The sequence below is a fragment of the Diceros bicornis genome, chromosome 35 (assembly GCF_020826845.1).
Source record: "Diceros bicornis minor isolate mBicDic1 chromosome 35, mDicBic1.mat.cur, whole genome shotgun sequence".
Taxonomy (NCBI): domain Eukaryota; kingdom Metazoa; phylum Chordata; class Mammalia; order Perissodactyla; family Rhinocerotidae; genus Diceros; species Diceros bicornis.
Genome location: NC_080774.1, coordinates 7536855 through 7557593, shown reverse-complemented (window position 1 = coordinate 7557593; position 20739 = coordinate 7536855). Strand labels below are relative to the sequence as shown.

The 20739-nt window shown below is 42.9% G+C and overlaps 2 protein-coding genes across 2 annotated transcripts; both read right to left on the bottom strand.

The window, feature by feature from the left end:
• Window positions 1-8157: 8157 nt before the first annotated feature.
• On the bottom strand, window positions 8158-10380 carry HCAR2 (hydroxycarboxylic acid receptor 2). Its single transcript, XM_058532266.1, has one exon. The coding sequence runs from the start codon at window positions 10276-10278 to the stop codon at window positions 9289-9291; it is 990 nt and encodes a 329-aa protein (XP_058388249.1). The 5' UTR covers window positions 10279-10380; the 3' UTR covers window positions 8158-9288.
• Window positions 10381-19420: 9040 nt separating this feature from the next.
• HCAR1 (hydroxycarboxylic acid receptor 1) lies at window positions 19421-20398 on the bottom strand. Its single transcript, XM_058532265.1, has one exon. It carries the CDS (start codon window positions 20396-20398, stop codon window positions 19421-19423), a length of 978 nt encoding a protein of 325 aa, XP_058388248.1.
• Between the last annotated feature and the right edge of the window lie 341 nt (window positions 20399-20739).

Sequence of the window (20739 nt, the reverse complement as noted above, 5' to 3'; positions counted from 1 at the left end):
AAGGGTTTTGAGGTAGGAAAAGAGGCATAATTCAGTTTTTGTTTTAGAAAGACAATTCTTAGTAGCTTTATGTGAATATTCTTTGTTAGAAATAACAGTAGATAAGAATATTGAGCAATTTTCTTTTCTGGATTGACTACGATAATTTTAGTAGTTTTGTTAAAAAATTTTTTTTAAATCATGTCTGGAACGTCAGTGTTCTGCCTTTATGAGAACCCTAGAGAGCAGTGTAATTTTTTTTTCTCTCATTCAGTTTTTTGAAATATGCATTTTAATGAATATTGAGGTTGGTTTCCATGGTTAAACAAAAAGTAGATGGAGAGAGAAGAAACAGTTGGGCAATGTTTGTCTGTGAAAAGTCAACCTGTTCTCAATGGTATTCTACTTTTTCTAAAGTTGAATTTCTCTGCTGCATAGCACGGCAGGGCTTATGTGAAATTCTACTTAAATTTATAGGTCTTAAGTGGTTTTAAATAAACACATATGGCGTTCCTGCCGAGCTCTGAAACCACTGGCTGACTGAGGTGTAGAAGAAAGATGATTGGACACTGGATTAGTTTGCTGGGGCCGCCATAACAAAGTACCACAGCCTGGGCATCTTAAACAACAGAAATTTATTTTCTCACCGTTTTGGAGGCCAGAAGTCCAAGATCAAGGTGTCAGCAAGGGTGGCTTCCTCTGAGGCCTCTCTCTCTGCTTTGTAGATATCTGTCCTCTCCCTGTGTCATCACATGGTCTTCCCTCTGTGCGTGTCTGTGTCCTCATTCTTTTTATAAGGATACCAGTCGTGTTGGATTAAGGCCCCACTCTATTGCCCTCATTTTAATTTAATCACCTTTTTAAAGTCTCCGTCTCCAAATACAGTCACATTCTGAGGTAGTAGGGCTTAGGACTTCAACATAGCAATTTGTGGGGGGACAAAATTAAGTCCATAACAGACATCCTGATTCCACGTAAGAGTGAGGAAAATGTTTATATGAGAATTACCCAGTCTAGAGATTACCAGATATCATAACAGACACTGGTTCATACCTAATAGCCTACCTTAACTCCATCCTCAGACCAGCATCCCTGGGGCATGGGTCTTACCTGACCCAGGAGAGGACTGGGGACGGAGACTGAGGAATGGGAGGGAGGACAAGCTAGAGACAAGGGACAGTTACTCTATGGATTCTTTTTTGTAAGTGTTTTATTTTGTTTTGTTTTTAATTCAGGTGAAATTCACATAACATAAAATTAACCATTTTAAAGAGAACATTTTAGGGACATTTAGTATATTCACAATATTGTACAACCACGACCTCTATCTAGTTCTAAAACATTCTCATCACTCCAAAAGGAAACCCTGTACCCATCAGCAGTCACTCCCTATTCCCCCCTCCCCCAGCCCTGGCAACCACCACTCTGCTTTCTGTCTCTATAGATCTACCTGTTCTGGACATTTCACATCAATGGAATCATACAATATGTGGCCTTTTGTCTCTGGCTTCTTTCATTTAGCATGATATTTCCCAAGTTCATTTTGTAAGAGTTTTTAACCTTATTATTTTTTTTTTAATAAACAAACTTATTTTTGGTTACCTTTTATCAGTTTCCCAAGTTGCTAGCCATAAAATCTTTAAAACATAAAGGACATCTGTGAGTATTTTGGGGGATGCAAAAGAAGGTGGAGACTAAGCTGAATCTGGAGAGACAGGGCCTCAAAAAGAGGATGGATGGCAGCGTCTGCCCCGCAGTCCTGTCTGGGTACCTAATTGCGCACGCACGCGGGCACGTGTTTATGTGTGTGTGTATACGTATATTCCCATACTCATCAAGAACAAAAATTAACAATACAACACTCACATTCCCACCTCCCAGACTCAATAAATGTTAACAGTTGGTCATGTTTACTTCAGAACCTTTTTGTTCTTTAACTTTTTATTCTGAATTAATTATAGACCCACGATAAGTTGTAAAAACAGTAGGTCTCATCACCCAGCTTCCTCCAATGGTGGCAACTTACATATCTGTAGCAAATTTTCAAAACCAGGACATTGATATTTGCACAATAAAATTAACTAATCTTCCTTCCTGCCTTCTTTCCTGTCTTCCCCCCTCCCTCCCTCTTTTTCCCCCCTCCCTCCCACTCCTCCTTCTTCTCCTTGTGTGTCTTTGTTATAATTCTATAACATTTTATTACATATGTAGATTTGTATAGCCACCACCACATTCAAGATACAGACGGTTCTCACCGTAAAGAAGCTCCCTCATGCTATACCATGCCTGCCCCACCTCTGACCCCTAGCAACCACGGATTTATTCTTCTTCATAATTTTATCATTTCAAGAGTGTGACATAAATGGGATCATACAGTATTTAACTTTTTAAAATTGGCCTTTTTTTTCACTCAGCATAACACTCTTGAGATCCATCCAAGTTGTTGGGTGCATCAATAGTCTCTTCCTTTTTATTGCTGAGTAGTATTCCATAGTACAGATGTACCACACTTTGTTTAATCATTCCCCTGTTGAAGGACATTTGTGGATCTTTCTTTTAAAATGAAGTAAAAGCACTGCAGACACAGTTGAGGCCTCCCCTCCATCCCATTTCCCTCCCTCCCTCCACAGAAGTAATCTGTATCCTGCAGTTAGTGTGCATTCTTCTCATCCATGATTTTTGTTTTATTACATATCAATGCTTCCAAAAACCATATATTATGGCAACTTGCTCTAAACATTATGCTCAAGATTCAGTCCTGTTGATTCCAGTAGCTCTGGTTCATTTTTCTTCACTGCTATATAGTATTCCCTTGGGTGTCTGTATCACTACTTATCTATTCCCCTACTGATGGATGCTTAGGTTGTTGCCTATTTTTCACTATTACAAACAATGTTGCAACAAATATTCCTGACCTGCCTCCTTGTGAGATGGTAGCTTCTTTAAAAAAAGAAGAGGGGCCGGCCCAGTGGAGTAGCAGTTGAGTGCTCATACTCTGCTTCCACGGCCTGGAGTTCAGATCCCGGGCACGCACCAACGCACCGCTTGTCAAAGCCATGCTGTGGCGGTGTCCCATATAAAGTAGAGGAAGATGGGCACAGATGTTAGCCCAGGGCCAGTCTTCCTCAGCAAAGAAAGAGGAGGATTGGCGACAGATTTTAGTTCAGGGCTAATCTTCCTCACAAACACACAAAAAAGACAAGAAGAACCTTCAACAAGAAGATTCAACAACAAAGGGGTCACTCACAAGTTAGCTTTGGAGAAGGATAACTAACATTTATTGGGGCACCCACTAAGTGCTGGGCACTGTGCCGGGCAGCTTAAGTACATGGTCTCAGCTTGGACCTGGGAGGTGCCTGAGGGCCTAATGGTTGGACAGCCTGGAAAGTTCCAGAAATATTGACCCCAAATGGGTCAAGGCATTCACCCAACTTTTTTCAGTTCACATTGTTCATCTCTCACTGCATTTTTTCAGGACCTTAAAGGCAAAGACTCTGGAGCCAGACTGCTTACGTTTGTTCTCTTGGTCCATCACTTACTGGTTGTATGACCTTGGGAAAATTATTCAAACTCTCTGAGCCTCAGTTCCCTTATCTGTGAAATGGGAATAGCCCCTACCTTATAACGTTATTGAAAGGATGAAATGAGATCATCTACGTAAAACACTCAGCACAGTGTCTGACAGCACAGAGCAAATCTTAGATGTAATAATTTATGGCAATCAAATGATGGTGATGGTGAATGTAGCATCTCTCCAATTGTGATTCTATTTTTGCATCATGTTGCTTTACCAAAATAAAAAAATGGATGGTTAATACGATTTTCCTACTAAAGCATTGTATTCCAAAGGAGGGGTATTTCATAAACATGCAGAGAAGAAATCCACTGTTTTTCAACCTGATGACATCAGTAGGTCAGTTCATTTTCTCTTCTTTTCAGTTGCATTGAGAACCTCATGTACTGTTTCCAAAACCTATGGATGGTTCTAAATCCCTCTCTGGATGTGGCCAGGGCACCAAGTATATCAATATTTGTTAAGAGCCTAGAAATGCTTGCCTTTCATCTGACAGGGCCATGGGATTGTGGACTATAGGTCAGACCTGATGTTTATAATGCCACACGCAAACCCCTTCTTGAGACCATCGTTTTGTAACATGGCAGAAATTTTGGAAGCAAGAGAATTGAGATTGACTCCACCAAAAGCCCCAACGTGCTTTTTAAATGAGTGACACGGAAGGTGAACTGAAATGTTGTCTGAGGAACACCTGGCAGAGAGCATGTCTTTACACAAATAGTTGTTTAAAAATACCCTTTACACAGCTGCTGCGTGACTGTTGTCTTCATGAGCCTTTTATAAAGAGTGTTTTGGGACCAATCAGATTCTCTCACTTGAGACTCTGCCCAGAGAGACACAGGTATTGGGAGTTGAGTCACGTTTATGATTAAGAGCTGGGGTGAAGGGCTATGAGCTGGTCTCCTGGAGCTGCCCACGCCTGGCTTAATTCTCTCTTAGTTTCTGTGAGATACGCCCCTCTCTTTCCAGTATCTTTCCTCTCTTTTTATTTTTAATTTTTCACTTAGGCTAATTTGAAGTGTGTTTCAGTTACTTTCATCCATAAGGACCCTGAGTTAAACAATTATAATAAGGCATCTTCCCCCTACAACGAGAAAAAAAAAAAAAGGAATTTCCTTCTCAACAATGAGAAAAAAAAAAAAGGAATTTCCTTCTCAGGAAGTTTGCCAGTAACACAAACAGCCCAGCCTCAACCATTAAAAATGGTCATCAAAATTTCAGTTACAATTTGAAGAAGTTGCCAATTTTGTTTTTGTGAGGAAGATCAGCCCTGAGCTAACATCCATGCCAATCCTCCTCTTTTTGCTGAGGAAGAACAGCTCTGAGCTAACATCTATTGCCAATTCTCCTCCTTTTTTTCCCCAAAGCCCCAGTAGATAGTTGTATGTCATAGTTGCACATCCTTCTAGTTGCTGTATGTGGGACGCGGCCTCAGCATGGCAGGAGAAGCGGTGCGTTGGTGCACGCCAGGGATCCAAACCCCGGGCCGCCAGTAGCCGAGCGCGCGCACTTAACTGCTAAACCACAGGGCCAGCCACGAAGTCGCCAAATTGAACCAAAAGACGGCAGAAGAAGCCATAGCCCCATTGGTTGGTAAATGGTCAATTTCTAGTACTTAGTGACTCCACCAAATTCGATCATGGTCCCAGGCGCTGCGGATAACCAATTCCTCAACTAAATTTTGATGATAGAGGCAAAGTGGGGGACGAGAGGGGTCACCTGGGCCTGATGGACCATCTGTGAAGACAATTTCTTGTTGTAAGCAGGAAGGCCAATGGATCGATAGATCATAATCAGGGAGTATTTTGAAAATTAACCAAAAACCATGTTAAGGTGCAGTTTGTATCACCTCCCTCCAGGCAAGGTGCCATGGGGCGAATAGGCTAATAAATTTGGAAAGGTAAGGGAGCTCATAAAATCAGACACAAACACGATTTTGCACCTCCAATTTTATGGTTCTAAACATAGGGGTAATTTCTTGAAGCTTGAAAGAGAGAGATTGGAGGCAGCTAAAAGGAAGTCCTACTTTTAATGTAGCAGAGAATAAACTCATGGAACTCCTGACCCCAGGGACTGGTATCCTCCATAATAAAGAAGAAGTAAAGGAAAATGGATGCATGAATGATTATAACTGCCCCTTCCAATATGTAGACACATAGACATACATGCATATACTTACGTACACACACACACACACACACACACTGTACCACAGTTTGAGACTGAGACTGAGACTGCGTAGAAGGCGCCATTGGTTTAGCCCAGCACGGCATTGCTTGCTCCCATTTTAAATTAATATTGACATCCCCTTGGACAGGGAAACAGAAGTATTTAGGAGACTACTCTCTTAATAACTAGTGTTGATGATCAAGGAAGATGATGGTGTTATTTTATAGACATATAACTAAACGTGATTTAATTTTTAAAACAACATACCTTTGCAAATACTTACGATAGTAATATAGTTCATCACTGACAATTTAGAAAATAAGAAAAAGTCCAGAAAGGAAAAGGAAAATTGTCTGTAATCCCATCACCCAGGTAGAATCCGAGTTAAGGCTTGGGCTTGTGTTCTTCTAGTCTGTTGTTCCTGCATGTATACACAGATGAACAGATTTTAAAAGAAAATCGAGATATTATGTTTTGAAACTCTTTTTCATTTAATGTAATGTGATCTTTTTCTCAAGTCTTTCTTTATTTTTGCACAACAGGTGTTCTTTACCTCACCATGTGGCAGACCCCACACTCATTGTACCCAGCCACACTGGCCTCTTCTCTGTTCCTCATTGTAGTGAGTTGAATAGGGGCCTCCAAAAGGTACCTCCGCCCAGGATCTCAGAATGTGACTTTATTTGGAACAAAGGTCTTTGCAGATGTAATTAAGGTAAGGATCTTGATATGAGATCATCTTGGATTAGAGTGGTTCCTAAATCCAGTGATAAGTGTCCTTATAAGAGACAAAGAAGGAGAAGACACAGAGACACTGAGAGAAGAAGGGCGTTTGAAGATGGAGGCAGAGATGGAGTGACACATCTACAAGCCAAGAAATGCCAAGGATTGCTGAAAGCCGCCAGAAGCTAGGGGTGAGGCACGGATGGAGCGGATTCTCCCTCCGAGCATCCAGAATGAACCAACCCTGTTGACACCTTGATTTGGGCTTCTGACTTCCAGAACTGTGAGAGAATAAATTTTTGCTGTTTTAAGCTGCCACGTCTGTGGTACTTTGTTATGGCAGCCCTAGGAAACTAATACGCTCACATAAGCAAACTAATTCTCGCCTCAGGGCCTTTGTACTTACCATTTCCTCTCTCTCGAATGCCTTTCCCACAGATTTTTGCATTGCGTGCTCTGTCTTGTCATTCATGGCTCAGCTTAAGGTCACTTCCTCATAGGGACATTCCCAGTCATCCCAGCCCCTCTCCCTTTTCAGCCTGTCACTCTGCTTTGCCGTTCACATAATACTCATTGTTACCCTGTGTTCCTTTTCCATTCATTTGTTTCCTTCTTTCCGTCTGCCTCCCCACCTTGAACGTGAGTTCCGTGAGAAGAGAGTCTTGGGTACCTTGTTCCTTGTTCTGTTTCCGCCAATCACCCAGAGCAGCGTCTGGCCCATAGTTAGTGCTTAATACCTAAAAGCTGATGGAACACACGAACAAATGAATGAATGTGAGTTAGTTCTGAACAGACTGGAGTTTCACTACCGGCTCCCTGCTGAGTCATGCATCTGAGGCTTGGGGGATCCCTACCTTCCTCAGAGCTCATCTCTGCCATCTCTTTCTCTTTAAGGAGATCTCTACTTTTAACTTTCTACCTCTAGGAGTTGATTGGAGAACCAGACAAGCAAAGTGCTCTGCAAAGACTTAAGAAATTCAAGAATGTCTATCTTTCCTCATTTACTGCCATTGATTCGTGGCTGGGAGTCTGAGTATCCGCGTTTCTTATCTGTATCCAAGTTATGAGGGTGTCAAAGCAAGCCTCATCTTGCTGAAGAATGAAACAGTGTCAAAACTGGAAATGAAAGAATGACAGAAACTTGGACCGATCACAGACTCAAACCAGTACATCTCCTTTCCATCCCAGAATTGGGAACTGAAACTATTCCATAGGAAGTTCTTTCTTCCCCTCCTATACAAAAATCCCAATCTAACCCAGTTCCTTTTGTATTTTTATTTATTTATTTATTTTTATTTTTTTTGGTGAGGAAGATCGGCCCTGAGCTAACATCTGCCAATCCTCCTCTTTTTCTTTCTTTGTTTTTTTTTTTTTGCTGAGGAGGACTGGCCCTGGGCTAACATCCATGCCCATCTTCCTCCACTTTATATGGGACGCCGCCACAGCATGGCTTGCCAAGTGGTGCGCTGGTGCACACCCGGGCTCCAAACTGGTGAACCCCGGGCCGCCGAAGCAGAGCGCGCGCACTTAACCGCCTGCGCCACCAGGCCGGCCCCCCCAGTTCCTTTTTTAATGCACAAATACTAATAGCAACATTCACCAAAATCTAAATAAAATGTAAAGTGCTTTTGCAATACTGTGTATACCATCCTTCCGAATGAAACTGTTTGTGTTTATGCCCAGCCCCTTCCCATCCCTGTCCCAGTGTACATGTAATTTTTACTTACCTGTTTCATGATGCAGCTCAGGGTCCACGTCTTTTCTTACTTTACAGTGTATGGTCTTTTTCTATCAGGACACGGTTAACAACCCATAAAGGTCTCTGCTTAAGTAACAATTCCATTTCTGTGAACCATCACTTGGACACGTGCAACACCAGACTGTGTGTCTCAAATCAAAGTTTATTGAAGTGGTAGATTTCTTATAAGTACAGAAACACAAGCAAATGAACCGGGACGAAGCTTCCCCTCTAACCACTGGGCAGCATTTCCCTTTTAATGATAAAACCAAACGCAGGTGGGAAGCAGCTCTCTTCCCTGAAGACTTTTTAATTGCTCAACCTTCAAATCAGTGCAAACGAGAGAGGAATGGATTAGTTGCAAGTTCTAACACCTCCCCTTAGTAACACTGTTTTGCTCAGTCCCTCCCGGGGACGACTCCTTACTACCACTGGAAACTCAGATATTCACCAAAGCTCGGGAGTCTCTCTGCCTAGTCTGTTTCTGCTAAAGCTTGGCTGAAAGATGAATTGGTCCCACGGAACCCAGGTGACCTACTGACTTGTCTAATGATGCCCATGTTTCCTCCGGGAGCCATAACTCCTCTCCAATCGCTTCGCTCTCCTTGTCCCAGATGGAGCCCTCAAACAGGCTAGATATCACCCCTGGAGCTGAGAACCATCTGAGTCTCAGGCAGGTGAAGAGGCCAATGAATCACAGATGCTGATGGGCGTCTTCTGTAGCTCCAACTCTGCTCGGCAGAAATGTGGACAGTTCTGCAAGTGTCCGAGATTGAGCAGAAGTTTCAGATGCCTAGAAGCTCTATTCTCTGTTCCCCCAAGATTTCTGTGGTGACACTCTGCAGCCCAGCAGGCCACACTGCTTCTCTAAATCAGATTCTCTGAATCTGGAAATTCTAGGAAACCTCAGGCCGAGTCTGGTAATGTTACTCTGTGTACCAGCTAAATTGTTTCTCTAGAGATCTTGGTTCTTGGTGACAATCTCTTTTCTTGGCTTCATTATTTAACAAGAAGCTGGAGTCAGATACGAGGGGCTCCATGGCTCACTGGGGTCAGCCATTAAAGTGTCTGGAACACTCCTGGTAGTACTCAGTTCCCCCGTAAGCTAGACACTTGAGCTCTGGTTATTTTCTGGCTCATCTGGCACCTTCTTCCGGAGGCAGCGGCTGATCAAGGTTGAGAAGAAGTTGGGAAAAGATGGGCTGGAGAAGTAGTACACCAAAGGGTCCAGCATGCTGTTCATGTAGGTGATGCTGAGGGTGGTGAAAAACGCCAGGTCAACCGAGCGATAGATGTCACAGTTCTTCGTACCCATAGTGTGCACGAGCGATAAAATGCGTATGCGCACGGCGACACTGGGCAGGAAGCAGATGACGAAGACGATGGCCACCACCACGATGAAGTTAGTGGCCCTCTTGATCTTGGCATGTCTATCCATTTGTCGCTGCCGCAGGCTCCAGATGATTCTGGCTGAGCAGAACAGGATGATGCCCAGGGGCAAGAAGAACTCCAGGAGGAACATGGCGTCGTGCCACCCGACGCTGTGGCAGATGCTAAAGCCGCTGCACAGCTTCGTGTTGCGGTTCTTGATCGACCTCTCTTTGCCCAGGAGATGAACCGTCAGGCCAATGGTGACACCCCACAAGAGGCAGGAGATGACGCCCGCTGTTCTGTTGGAGATCTTGTTCAGAGCATGGTGGGGATGCACCACCCGGAAATACCTGTCCACCGCCACCACCGTGAGGAAGATGATGCTGCCTTGGCGGTTCATGGCCATCATGAAGAGAATTATCCGGCAAGGGATGTCCCCAAACCTCCAGTCCCACTTCCTCACATAGTTGTCCATCACGAACGGCAGGCAGAGGATCAAGAGCAAGTCAGCCACGGCCAAGTTGAACAGGAAAATCCGGCTGGATTTCCAGGACTTGAGGTGGAAACAGAAAATCCAAAGGGCAAGGCCATTGCCCAGGAGGCCGAACACAAACTCCAGCCCCAACACCGGCGGCAGTACGTTGGTAGTGAAGTCATCCTGGAACACACAGCAGTTCTTCTTGTCTATTTCCAGAAAATGGTCCTGCTGGTGGTACGGTTTCATGAGTGGATCGAGTTGGTCCTAGGGAGCGCCTCACCTAGCGAATGCTCAAGGAAAGAGGTGTGTGTCTAAGTGGTGAATGTGTGGTTCAGCGCCTGCCTTTATGTCATGTCAGGGTGTGGAAATAGATGACTAAATGGTTACCAGGAAACTGTGAAATCGCTTTAAAAAAGCCAGTAAGGCTCTTACACAACTTGCTGTTTGTATAAACAAGTAATAAAATCCCCGGAGCAGACAGGAACCCACAAAATTTTCTAAATGTAAAGGATAAGTTTAGGCAAGCCAACTGTCATTTGTGAATTACTGAAATGGGGAGGGCATCCCTTTGGAAGGCTGGGTGCCTGTATATCAAGTACTTAGCACCAGAGAATTGAGTCACTGTCGTTGGGTTAGCCTACAAAATTAACAAAACAACAACAGCAGCAATAATAATATACTGTGCTCAACAGCATGGTTTTCAAGAAACATTAAGAATTAGTACATTGGGCTGGCCCTGTGGCTTAGTGGTTAAGTGCTCGCGCTCCGCTGCTGGCGGCCTGGGTTCGGATCCCAGACGCACACCGCTTCTCCGGCCATGCTGAGGCCGCGTCCCGCATACAGCAACTAGAAGGATGTGCAGCTATGACATACAACTATCTACTGGGGCTTTGGGGGGAAAAAATAAATAAATAAAATCTTAAAAAAAAAAAAGAATTAGTATAAAACATTAACATGTATATGATTTAAGAAATAGTAGCATGCATATGATTTCTTTTGGAAAGGGCAAGAGAACAGTCATTGTCTATTTTATGAGGACAGATGAATTGAATTTGATGTTCTCATGCCAGCTTCTCTGTACGAACATGGATTGCTTTTCCACGCCAGAACTCTGCAATTAATCTCTATTTAGGAAAAAAAAAAAAAAGCTACTTGAGAGCAGCATAAAATTTCAAAAGATGTTTGAAAACTTGAACCCAGTTTGGGTTGCCGGTGGTATGTTAGAGTAAGTTGGGTTTTTTTGTTTGTGTTAGACTTTGATATGTTTCTGTGCTCAAATAAGTGATTTATTTTTGTGTGTCATTTTTTAAAATTAATAAGCTTTGCTTTTTAGAGCAGTTTTAGGTTCCCAGAAAAATTGAGCAGAAAGTACAGAATTCCTGTATACCCCTATTCCCACACACACACAGCCTCCCTCACTAAGTTCGTGATATTTTAAAAGCCATTATTTTTGGAAAATTAAACTTACAGCAACAAGATCTAAGAGGACTTTGAACTCCGCCTCTCACAGCAGGTCACCATTTCACACGTCGTTTCTTTGCTTTTCAGTATAATTGGGTGTAACCCTACAGAACATTTCTACCCTTTAATATTTTGGTTATGAATTCTTGCTATGCAAGAGGTTCTAAATTGTGTTGCTTCTACTTTGAGTTAGAAATAGGAAATTTGTTTCTTTAGTTGCATACCCAGGTTCAATAGTAGGGGTTTGTAGACTCTTCACGGTAAACTGGAGTCAGGATAATCTAATATTAGACTCTCATAGAAACCAGAGGACCTTGATGAAGATGATGATGAAGATGATGTTGGCACCGACGTTACAGAGAGCTTCCAATGTGCCGGACCCTGTGTGCAATGCTTTAAATACATTATCTTGTTTTACGCTGACTGCAGTCCATGAGATAGGGACTATTACTGATTCTGATTTCAAAATGAGGAAAGTGAAGCTCAGAGAGGTTGGTAATATAGTCAAGGCTACCCAGCTAATAAGAGCAGAGCTTGGATTTGAATCCAGCACTGGCTTCAGAGCCTGTGTCCCTGACCATTACACACACTGCCTCTTATTATGTTATTGCTCCATCTGTAAGGCTGCACTGGATTGAGGTGACATTGTGTGGGTGTATTAGGTTCTAGTGAAATGACTGATATTTGTTTCCCATCCTTGCTGTGCATGAATATCTTGGTTCCTTCTTGGACAAATGTGGACTCATCAATGATATTCATAAAGTAAGGGCCTTTATTAACTAAGAGTCAGAAGCCCAAAGTTAGCAGCAATAAACGCATGTATTAGGAAATTAGAAAGATCTTGATACTGGCTCAAAACAAGGTTGACATAAGGGAAGCCATATTGTAGAAAAGAAAAACTCTATGTAACTTTGAATGACCTCTGACAGACTAACCCAGCCGGATATGCACCCTCCAGAAGATCTAACTGCTCTGCAGATTTTATGACCTCTGCTTGTGCAGGTACCTCCCGGCTGCGATAAGATGATAACTGTGTTTTTTTGAGTTCCTTAGGAATGTGATGACCCCCAAACAGAGAATCTATGCTAATAACCGTCATCAGTGAAAACTGAAAGATCTGGTGTGGCACTCCCAGTCTGTAACACCAGAAGGTCAACATTCCTAACCCGCTCCTCTATAACCCAATGGCCTATGTAACTGCTGTAAGATTTCATGCCCCCTTAAGATGGTTCTTTTGGACATGAGTCGGCCATCTTCCCTCTTGCTAGCTAGCTGTAATAAAAAGTCCATTTTCTCCTACCACCTTGCCTCTTGACTATTGGCATGCCTTGCGGCGAGCAGAAGGCCCCACATTGGGTGGTAACAATCTCAAATAAACAACCTAAATTTACACCTCAAGGAACTAGAAAAAGAAGAACAAACCAAGAGTCAGAAAAACCGACTATTAACAATAGTGATTCCTGGAAGCTGAAATTTGCAAGGGATCCTCCCTTTCTAAGTTTTACAATTTTACGATATTTGGGTTTTTTTTTTTTTAAACAATAGTCATGGATAAAACTAGAAAAGAACAACAACAAATATTGTTAAGTTTGAAAAAAGAGAAAAGCTGGAGACTCTGGATGCTTGTTCTGGCTCTGTTGTTAACTAGCAGTGACACCGCTTAACCCCTCAGCTTCCTCATGTGTCAATTGAGGGACTGGAGGATCTTTGAGCTTCCTTCCAGTTTTCACATGCTATGATTGTAAAGCAAAGTTCACAACTACTCAGACAAAATGTAAATTCCTGCCTCCCTGGATTCTGGTGCCTGCTATGGAATTTCCGGTCTTCCTACTGTACCGCGGGTGTGTTTTGTCTTGCTTGTATCCTTCTTTTATGTATGCATTTTTTTTCTTACTAGTGCATGAGTTGTACAGAAACTTGTTCTAATGAATCATGTCAACAGCTAAGGCAGTGAGTCCACGGAGTTTGGTGGAAACTCCATTCAAATCTATGACTTTCACAATTAACTTGCATCTCCATGCATCGTTATCTTATTACAGCTTGAATGTGTGCCACTGAACTGGATTGAACCATTTTTTTAAGTTAAAAATAATAATAGCTATCATCTGTCAACTGGCTTGCTTTGTGCCAGGGATTGTGCTAAGAGATTTGCATACGCGATCTCATTTAATCCTCACAAAAACCCTGCGAGGGATGTGCTATTGTTATCATCATCCTCATTGTACAGATCAGAAAACCGAGGCTTAGAGAGGTTAAATAGTTCACTATTATTTGTCTTTGAACTTAGCTGGGATTTCTGTTTTAGTTGTCTATTGCTGTATAACAAACCACCTCAAAATTCAGTGGTTTTAAAGAACCACCATTGTATTATCTCTATGGGTTGACTGGGTTCAGCTGCTTGGTTCTCATTCTCTTGTGTCTCTCTATGTGGCATCTCTATGTAGCATCTACACACAGCCTCTTCACACATTCTTTCCACGGGGTAGGCTGGACTTCTTACAAGGCTACTCAAGGCTTCCAAAAGCACACAGCAGAACTTCTTAATGCCTGGGCTCGGAAATCCCAGAACATCAACTCCACTGCATTCTGTTGGTTAAAGCGAGTCACAGAGCCAGTCCATATTCTACTGGGAGGGGCCACATAGGGTGGGAGTACAGGAAGCATAGTTCATTGGGGGTATTTTGGGAGACTTGCCTCTGCAAATGGTAAATGACATTGAGTTGGCTAGACACTTGGGAAGTGAGAGACCTCTGGACCACTAATGAAGAGGAAGAAGTAGGAGAAATTGAGAAGTAAGGAGGTAGAGAGGAAATGGATGATACTGACAAGCAGGGACCTATAAAAAGAAAGGAGAAGGGCATTTCAGGATTTTGAAACATTGTGCTGAATTTAATGTAAAAACCCTAAGGGCAAACTGGAATAACCAAATAATCTTGAAAAAGAAGAACTAAGTTGGAGAACTTACACTTCCCAATTTAAAAACTTACTTCAAATCTACAGTAATCAAGACAGTGTGGTCCTTGGAATAGCCACATGCCAAAGAATGAAGTTGGACCGCTTCCTTGCAATGGACACAAAAATTAACTCAGAATGGATCACAGATCTAAATGTAAGACATACAACTCTCAGAAGAAAACCTGAGAATAAGTCTTCATGATCTTGGCTTAGGCAAAGCCTTCTAAGGTACAATACCAAATGCACATCAACAAAAGAAAAAATTGATACGTTAGACTTCACCACTTTAAAGAAGTGAAGTGTCTTTTTCTTTTTTTTTTTTTACAAAAAACACACAAAACAAACAAGACCCTGTTTGTGGAAGAGTGTGGAAGAAGGCTTTTTCATACACTGTTGGTGGGAACATGTTGGCTCAGCCTTTTTGTTGGACAATTTGGTGGTATCTATCAAGATTATAATCAGAGCTAATATAATAAGAGCTAATACAAGATAATAAGATGAACTAACAGATGTAGTGCTTACTCTACGTTGGGCATTACTCTAGGTGTTTCATACATCTAAACTCATTTAGTACTCACAAACACCCTAGGGGCAGGTACTATTCTTGTCCCCATTCTACAGACGAGGAAAATAAAGCACTGAGAGGTTAGGTAACTTGCCCGAGATCACACAGCTAATAAGTAAAGGAAAATAGGATTTGAACCCAGACAGTCTGGCTCCAAGGGGCCATGCTGTCAGCCACTGTGCACACTGCCTCACCCAGTATGCCTGCCCTTTGACCCAACAATTCCACGTCTAAGAATTTATCTTCCAAAAATCCTGGCACGTGAATCCAAAGATAGTGCCTTCAGAATATTCACCATAGCATGGTGGCAATGGAGGAAAATTGGAAACAACTTAAATATCCATTAAAATGCCATTGGTTAAATAAACTATATGTGGTTCTTTTATACAATGAAATATAATTAAAACCCATGAGCTTGATCTCTGTTCTCATGTGGGAAGCTAGTCATGATAAAAATACTTGGCAAAACTGTGTTTTATATATAATAATCCTACTTTAGCAAAACAAGAGACTCATTTGTGTGTGCAAGTATGTATATGCCCCAAATGTTAAGTCATCACCTCTAGGAAATGAGTTTAAAAGGAGTGAAAAGAAGACTTTTACATCTTACTTTATATATTTGTTTGTTCTTTGAATTTTAAAGCAAAAATATAAAGAAACGTAATTCCTTTTTAGAAAGAAAGAATCTGAAACACTATGAATAGTCTTCAGTCATGGTGGGTTGTAAACAGACCCTTCTCTCTCCGGTGGATCTCCTGGCTTCACCTCTTATCAGGTGTCCCGGCCCCAGCCTGGACTTTCCATCCCTGTCCCACTGATCTTCCCGTGGTTCCCAAGCAATCTGCTCTTGCTCATGTCTCTCCTCTCCAATTGCAGTACCTTTTCCCACTGACTCAGCTGGTTGCCTTCTCGCCATCCTTCAGGACCAAGTTCATGAGTCACTTCCTATGAGAAGGCTTCCCCCACCCCCTAAGTCAGGATTAAGGGTCCCTGGGTTCTCCTGTAGAGCCCTGTGTTTACCATTTTCACAGCTGTTGGCCTGAATGGTAATTTTATTTTTCCTTGGTTTCTACAATAGACCCCATGGGGTCAGGGGCTGTGTTTTTCATTTGTATTTCTACTGTACAGAGCTGGTGCCTAATAAATGTTCCTTGAAACAGAGAATGAATGAATGAATGAATGAATGAATCTTTACAAGGAATAAAATATTGACTCTTTCCCACTCTCACTGTATCATCACTGGGAGCTGAATATAGATTAGGCCCATATGTGAGCCCATCTATTCATTCTACTCATCTCAACCTGTATACATATATACAACCTGTATATTTATGTATATAAACATACAACCTGTATAGTTTATGTATATAAATATACAACCTGTATGGTTTATGTATATAAATATACCACCTGTATAGTTATGTATACAAATATATATAAATACTATCTCAACCTGTATATATATATATGTGTGTGTATATACATATATAAAATTTAGTGCCCCAGCTTCATGGATGAGCTCAGAAAGGTCTTGTGTTTAGTTTTAATGGTCGCTATTGCCATCTTGAAATTCTTAATACTTTTTGAACAAGGGAACTTGCATTTTCATTTTGCACTGGGCGCTGCAAATTGTGTAGCTGGTCCTGAAGCCATTTAAGCACTCACTGTGATGATGGGGTCTTGAGTCATATTGGAAACGTCTGGATTAGAAGGCCCAGAGGGCAAGCAAGTTGAGGTAGTGCATTGCAGTGTGGCCAACTCTCCACCTTGCTGTAGAATCTTAAACAATTGGCTTAACCCCTTGTGCTCAGAGTTCTAGTCCTGTCCAAGTAGCTCCTGCACTCTGGTGACTTCAGACACCATCTTAACCACTTCAGTTTTAATAAAGGGTAAGAAACCCATCCTGAGAATAGACCAGGCCTTAAATTTTTGCACTGTCAGCCAATAAAAGGTACCTCTTATTTTTTCCATACGATTCCTATAGACTCTGTGGTCTGATATCCCTGCTAGCTTTTGTGTGACTTTTCCTGAAAGACCCTGAGTAAGAGGAGAAAACATTTTCTTCTAAATCAATTACATTTTTCTATTTCAGGGAGTTTAAACAAAGTGTTGTCAACAAAGCTATACACCTCTTCCTTAAAATTTCTGAAGAACACTTCTTAATAAGATTTCTTTTTGTCACATTCTATGAATTTAAAACGGGAAGCAAAATTCGAGTCAAGACTGTCTTTGGGTTTTTGTTTGATTTTTCTTTCTTTTTGTTTGTTCTTGCTGTTTTTTAATGAGACCCTCTGCCCACCATGAGCTTCTGGATTTTTTAGACTTTTTTCCTTGGAGGGTAAAGTCTTAACAAGTCTTTTAACATAGGGTCACACACAGGACGCAGACTTCCTTTAGGAACCCATTTTTATTAGAGGAAGCAACAAGGGAGCAGCCCAGGAAAGAATTATAACTAAGAATAGAATTAAAAGCGGAAGTGTGGATTTTCACAGATTTCTTCCAGGAGGACATATGTTCCTTGATGCTGACAGGAATCCTTGCTTTTGCTCCTCCCCAGGCAACTGGAGAGCAGGGGGATTCAGGTAGTGACAATACAGCAGTACTTAGGGCCTCTGAACCCCAAGAGAAATTGCTTCTGTGCCTCAGTTTCTTTATGTGTAAAGTGTATTAACATAATAAGTCATAATATTGAGCACTTACTGCTAGACACCGCGCTTAATTCTTTACATGCACTTATTCATGCATTCAAATATTTATTGAGCACCTACTGTGTGCGAGCCCTCTTCTAGGCACTGGGGATGTCACAGTGAACAAGGTCCCTATGCCTCAGGATCTTATGTTCGTTGAATCCACTCAGCGATCTTTTGAAGTCAACATTATTGTTACCCCCGTTTGACAGGTGAGGAGACTGAAGCTAAAAGTGGTTAAATAAAATATGCCCCCAGATCACACATCTAATAAGTGGTTGGGCTGGGATTCAAACTTAGATTCATCTGACTTTCTACAGCCCCCGCTTTTCATCACGAGGCTGTGCAGTGCCTCTGAAAAAGGAAACAGTAAAGACAGCCGATAGGGGTGTTTCGAGGCCAAAGAACTAAAAGCCGGTAAGGTCCTGAAGTGCAGAGAGTACCCTGGAAAGTTGAGAAAGTGTAAATAAAGGAGCCAAGAGTGACTTTCACAACTTTGTGGCATGAGAACGGAGCTAAGGTTGGCTTGAAATCTTTCCTCCTAATCTAGGGCAGGGCAGCCTGTCATTTCATAGAATCATCTAGTTCTGGTGGATGTAGGTACATGTTTGGGAAACTCATGTGCATAAGTGACACTTACCCTTTTTGCCCTTTGGTGTTTGTACACATTCCTCCAATAAGAGGAAAACACTAATGTTTGCAGAGAACAGGTCTAGAAACTATATTCATTGAAAGCGTGAAGGTCATTAACTTCTGTTTGCCGCACTTCCCCACCCCCCCAAAAAAAAACTTTGCTGTCACACAAGGGTTGACTGATGACCCTCCAGCTAAAAGGGACACTAGCACAGTGCCTGGCACAGAATATGAATTCAGTAAATAAGTGGAGAATGACTGAATGAATAATTTCAACTCATAGTCACATAACAAGCAGTCAAAAGCATGAACGCTGGACTCAGCACTGCCCAAAGGCCAACAGGATTTTTTCAAGCACTCAGCTCCCACTAGAAAAATCAGGGCAGGTAAACACATCCCTCAGCACCTTCTTTGAGATGGAACAACTTGCAGGAAAATGTGGAGCTAGAAGGAGGTCAGAGCGAATTATTTTGCAGTCATTCTTCCTGGGCTACTGAGAAGTCAGAAACGTATATAGGGCCCCTGTGAAGATCAAAATCATCAGGATCAAGACATCCCAATCTAAAGAGCCTCACTCAGACTGAAATAAAAGTATTGACTTACTTCAGTTTCTATTTCCCAAGATAAGTAACAATTTAAGGTCAGAAGACAGGAAATACTGGTAAGTCATTAAGTTCACTAACTCCCTCAGAGAGAGCACAGGACTAGTTTAAACATTGGTACCTATTCACTCAGCCATTTAAAATTACACAGGAGCCCAGCTCTTCCTAACCCCCTGCCCAACACACACATGCCCCATTACATGCATATATTGTCCCTTGTCATTGTAATCAGATCATATATATGCAACCGACTCACATCTCAACTGGGACCTTCCAAAAAAGCGTAGTAACCCGAATTTCATTTCCAACAGTGAGGAAGATACAGCTAAGAAAGGGTGGCATTTTCAAAGCCCCCTACCCCTTAGCATGAAGTATTTCTAAGTCGTCCATCTGTCCTCCTTGATTTTGTCTGTTTGTCTGTTTTAGTGCCATTCAACACATGCGGAGATGCCACTGGACATCGGGTTGGCTTTGGAAGCTATTTGTTACACTGATGCAATTCTTGCGACAGAGGTTGGAATTGGCGTCCCTTCTGGCCTCCGTGTCTTGGAGCCTCCCGGACGTTTGGGTCTCAGACCGCTGATTTTGAGCTTGGAGTAGAATTTGGGGAACGAAGGACTTGAAAAGTAATACACCAGGGGGTCCAGCATGCTGTTCATGTAGGTGAAGCTGAGGGTAACGTGGAGGGCTACGTGAACAGACGGATCGCAAGCGCTCGTGGGCACCGTCCAGAGGAAATACAGTCTGGCCGACACGCTGGGCAGGTAGCATATGATGAACACAACGGCCACCACCGTGATGAACCGGGTGGCCTTCTTCATCCGAGTCTGCCTGGCCAGCTGCTGCCTCTGCTTCAGGCTCCAGATAATCTTGAAGGAGCAAAATAAGATGATGCCAAGGGGCAGGAAGAACTCCAGCTGGAACATGACGTCGTGCCAGCCATTGGCTGACTCCATGATGAAGCTCTCACAAGATATGGTCTCCTTTTGCACACACAGATGGTTCTCCATCAAAAGATGCAGAGTGCCCAGGATGACCATGGTCCAAAGGGCACAGACGATGCCAGCCGCAGTCCGGTTGGAGATGGTGTTCACCATATGGTGGGGGTGGACCACTTTGAAATACCTGTCCACAGCCACCACCGTAAGGAAGACGATGCTCCCAGCCCTGTTCATGGCCAGCATGAAGAGCGCCACCCGACAGGGAATATCCTCAAAGGCCCAGCGTCTGTGTCTGTGGTAGTAGTCTGTCCGAAAGGGCAGGCAGATCATGAGAAGAAAGTCGGCCACGGCCAAGTTGAAAAGGTAAATAGTGCTCGGCTTCCAGGTCTTCATGTGAAAGCAGAAACCACACAGGGCTATGCCATTGCCCAGGGCGCCGAGCACGAAGGCCAGGATCAGCAGTGGTGGCATCACCTGAGGGATGGAATCCCCCTCGATGACGCAGCATGACTCGTTGTCCATGGTGGACAGAGGGCAAGTGCTCTGTGTGCCAGGCTGTGGGGTCCCCACAAAGACACAGATGCTTATCTGACGCTACTGCTCGCCCGGCTGCTGTTTTTCCAACCTCTTCACTCTGGGACGCAGGGACCACACGTGTACGTGGATGCAGCCACTCCCAGGAGAACAGAAACCAGTGAGGAAACGAGAGATTCGGGGAAGTCCTTTCTCTGGAGCCTGGGTCACAAGCTGCTTGTGTCCCCGAGAGCCGAAGCCTGTAGCATCTCAAGGCTTTGAAATGCATGTAATTTCGGACAAGCGGTCATTTCGGGGAAGCGGCTGGCAGCTCTGATGAGATTCATGCT

Coding starts and splice junctions, on each gene's coding strand:
- HCAR2 (XM_058532266.1), bottom strand. CDS start 10,278: ATGAAACCGTACCACCAGCAGGACCATTTTCTGGAAATAGACAAGAAG.
- HCAR1 (XM_058532265.1), bottom strand. CDS start 20,398: ATGGACAACGAGTCATGCTGCGTCATCGAGGGGGATTCCATCCCTCAG.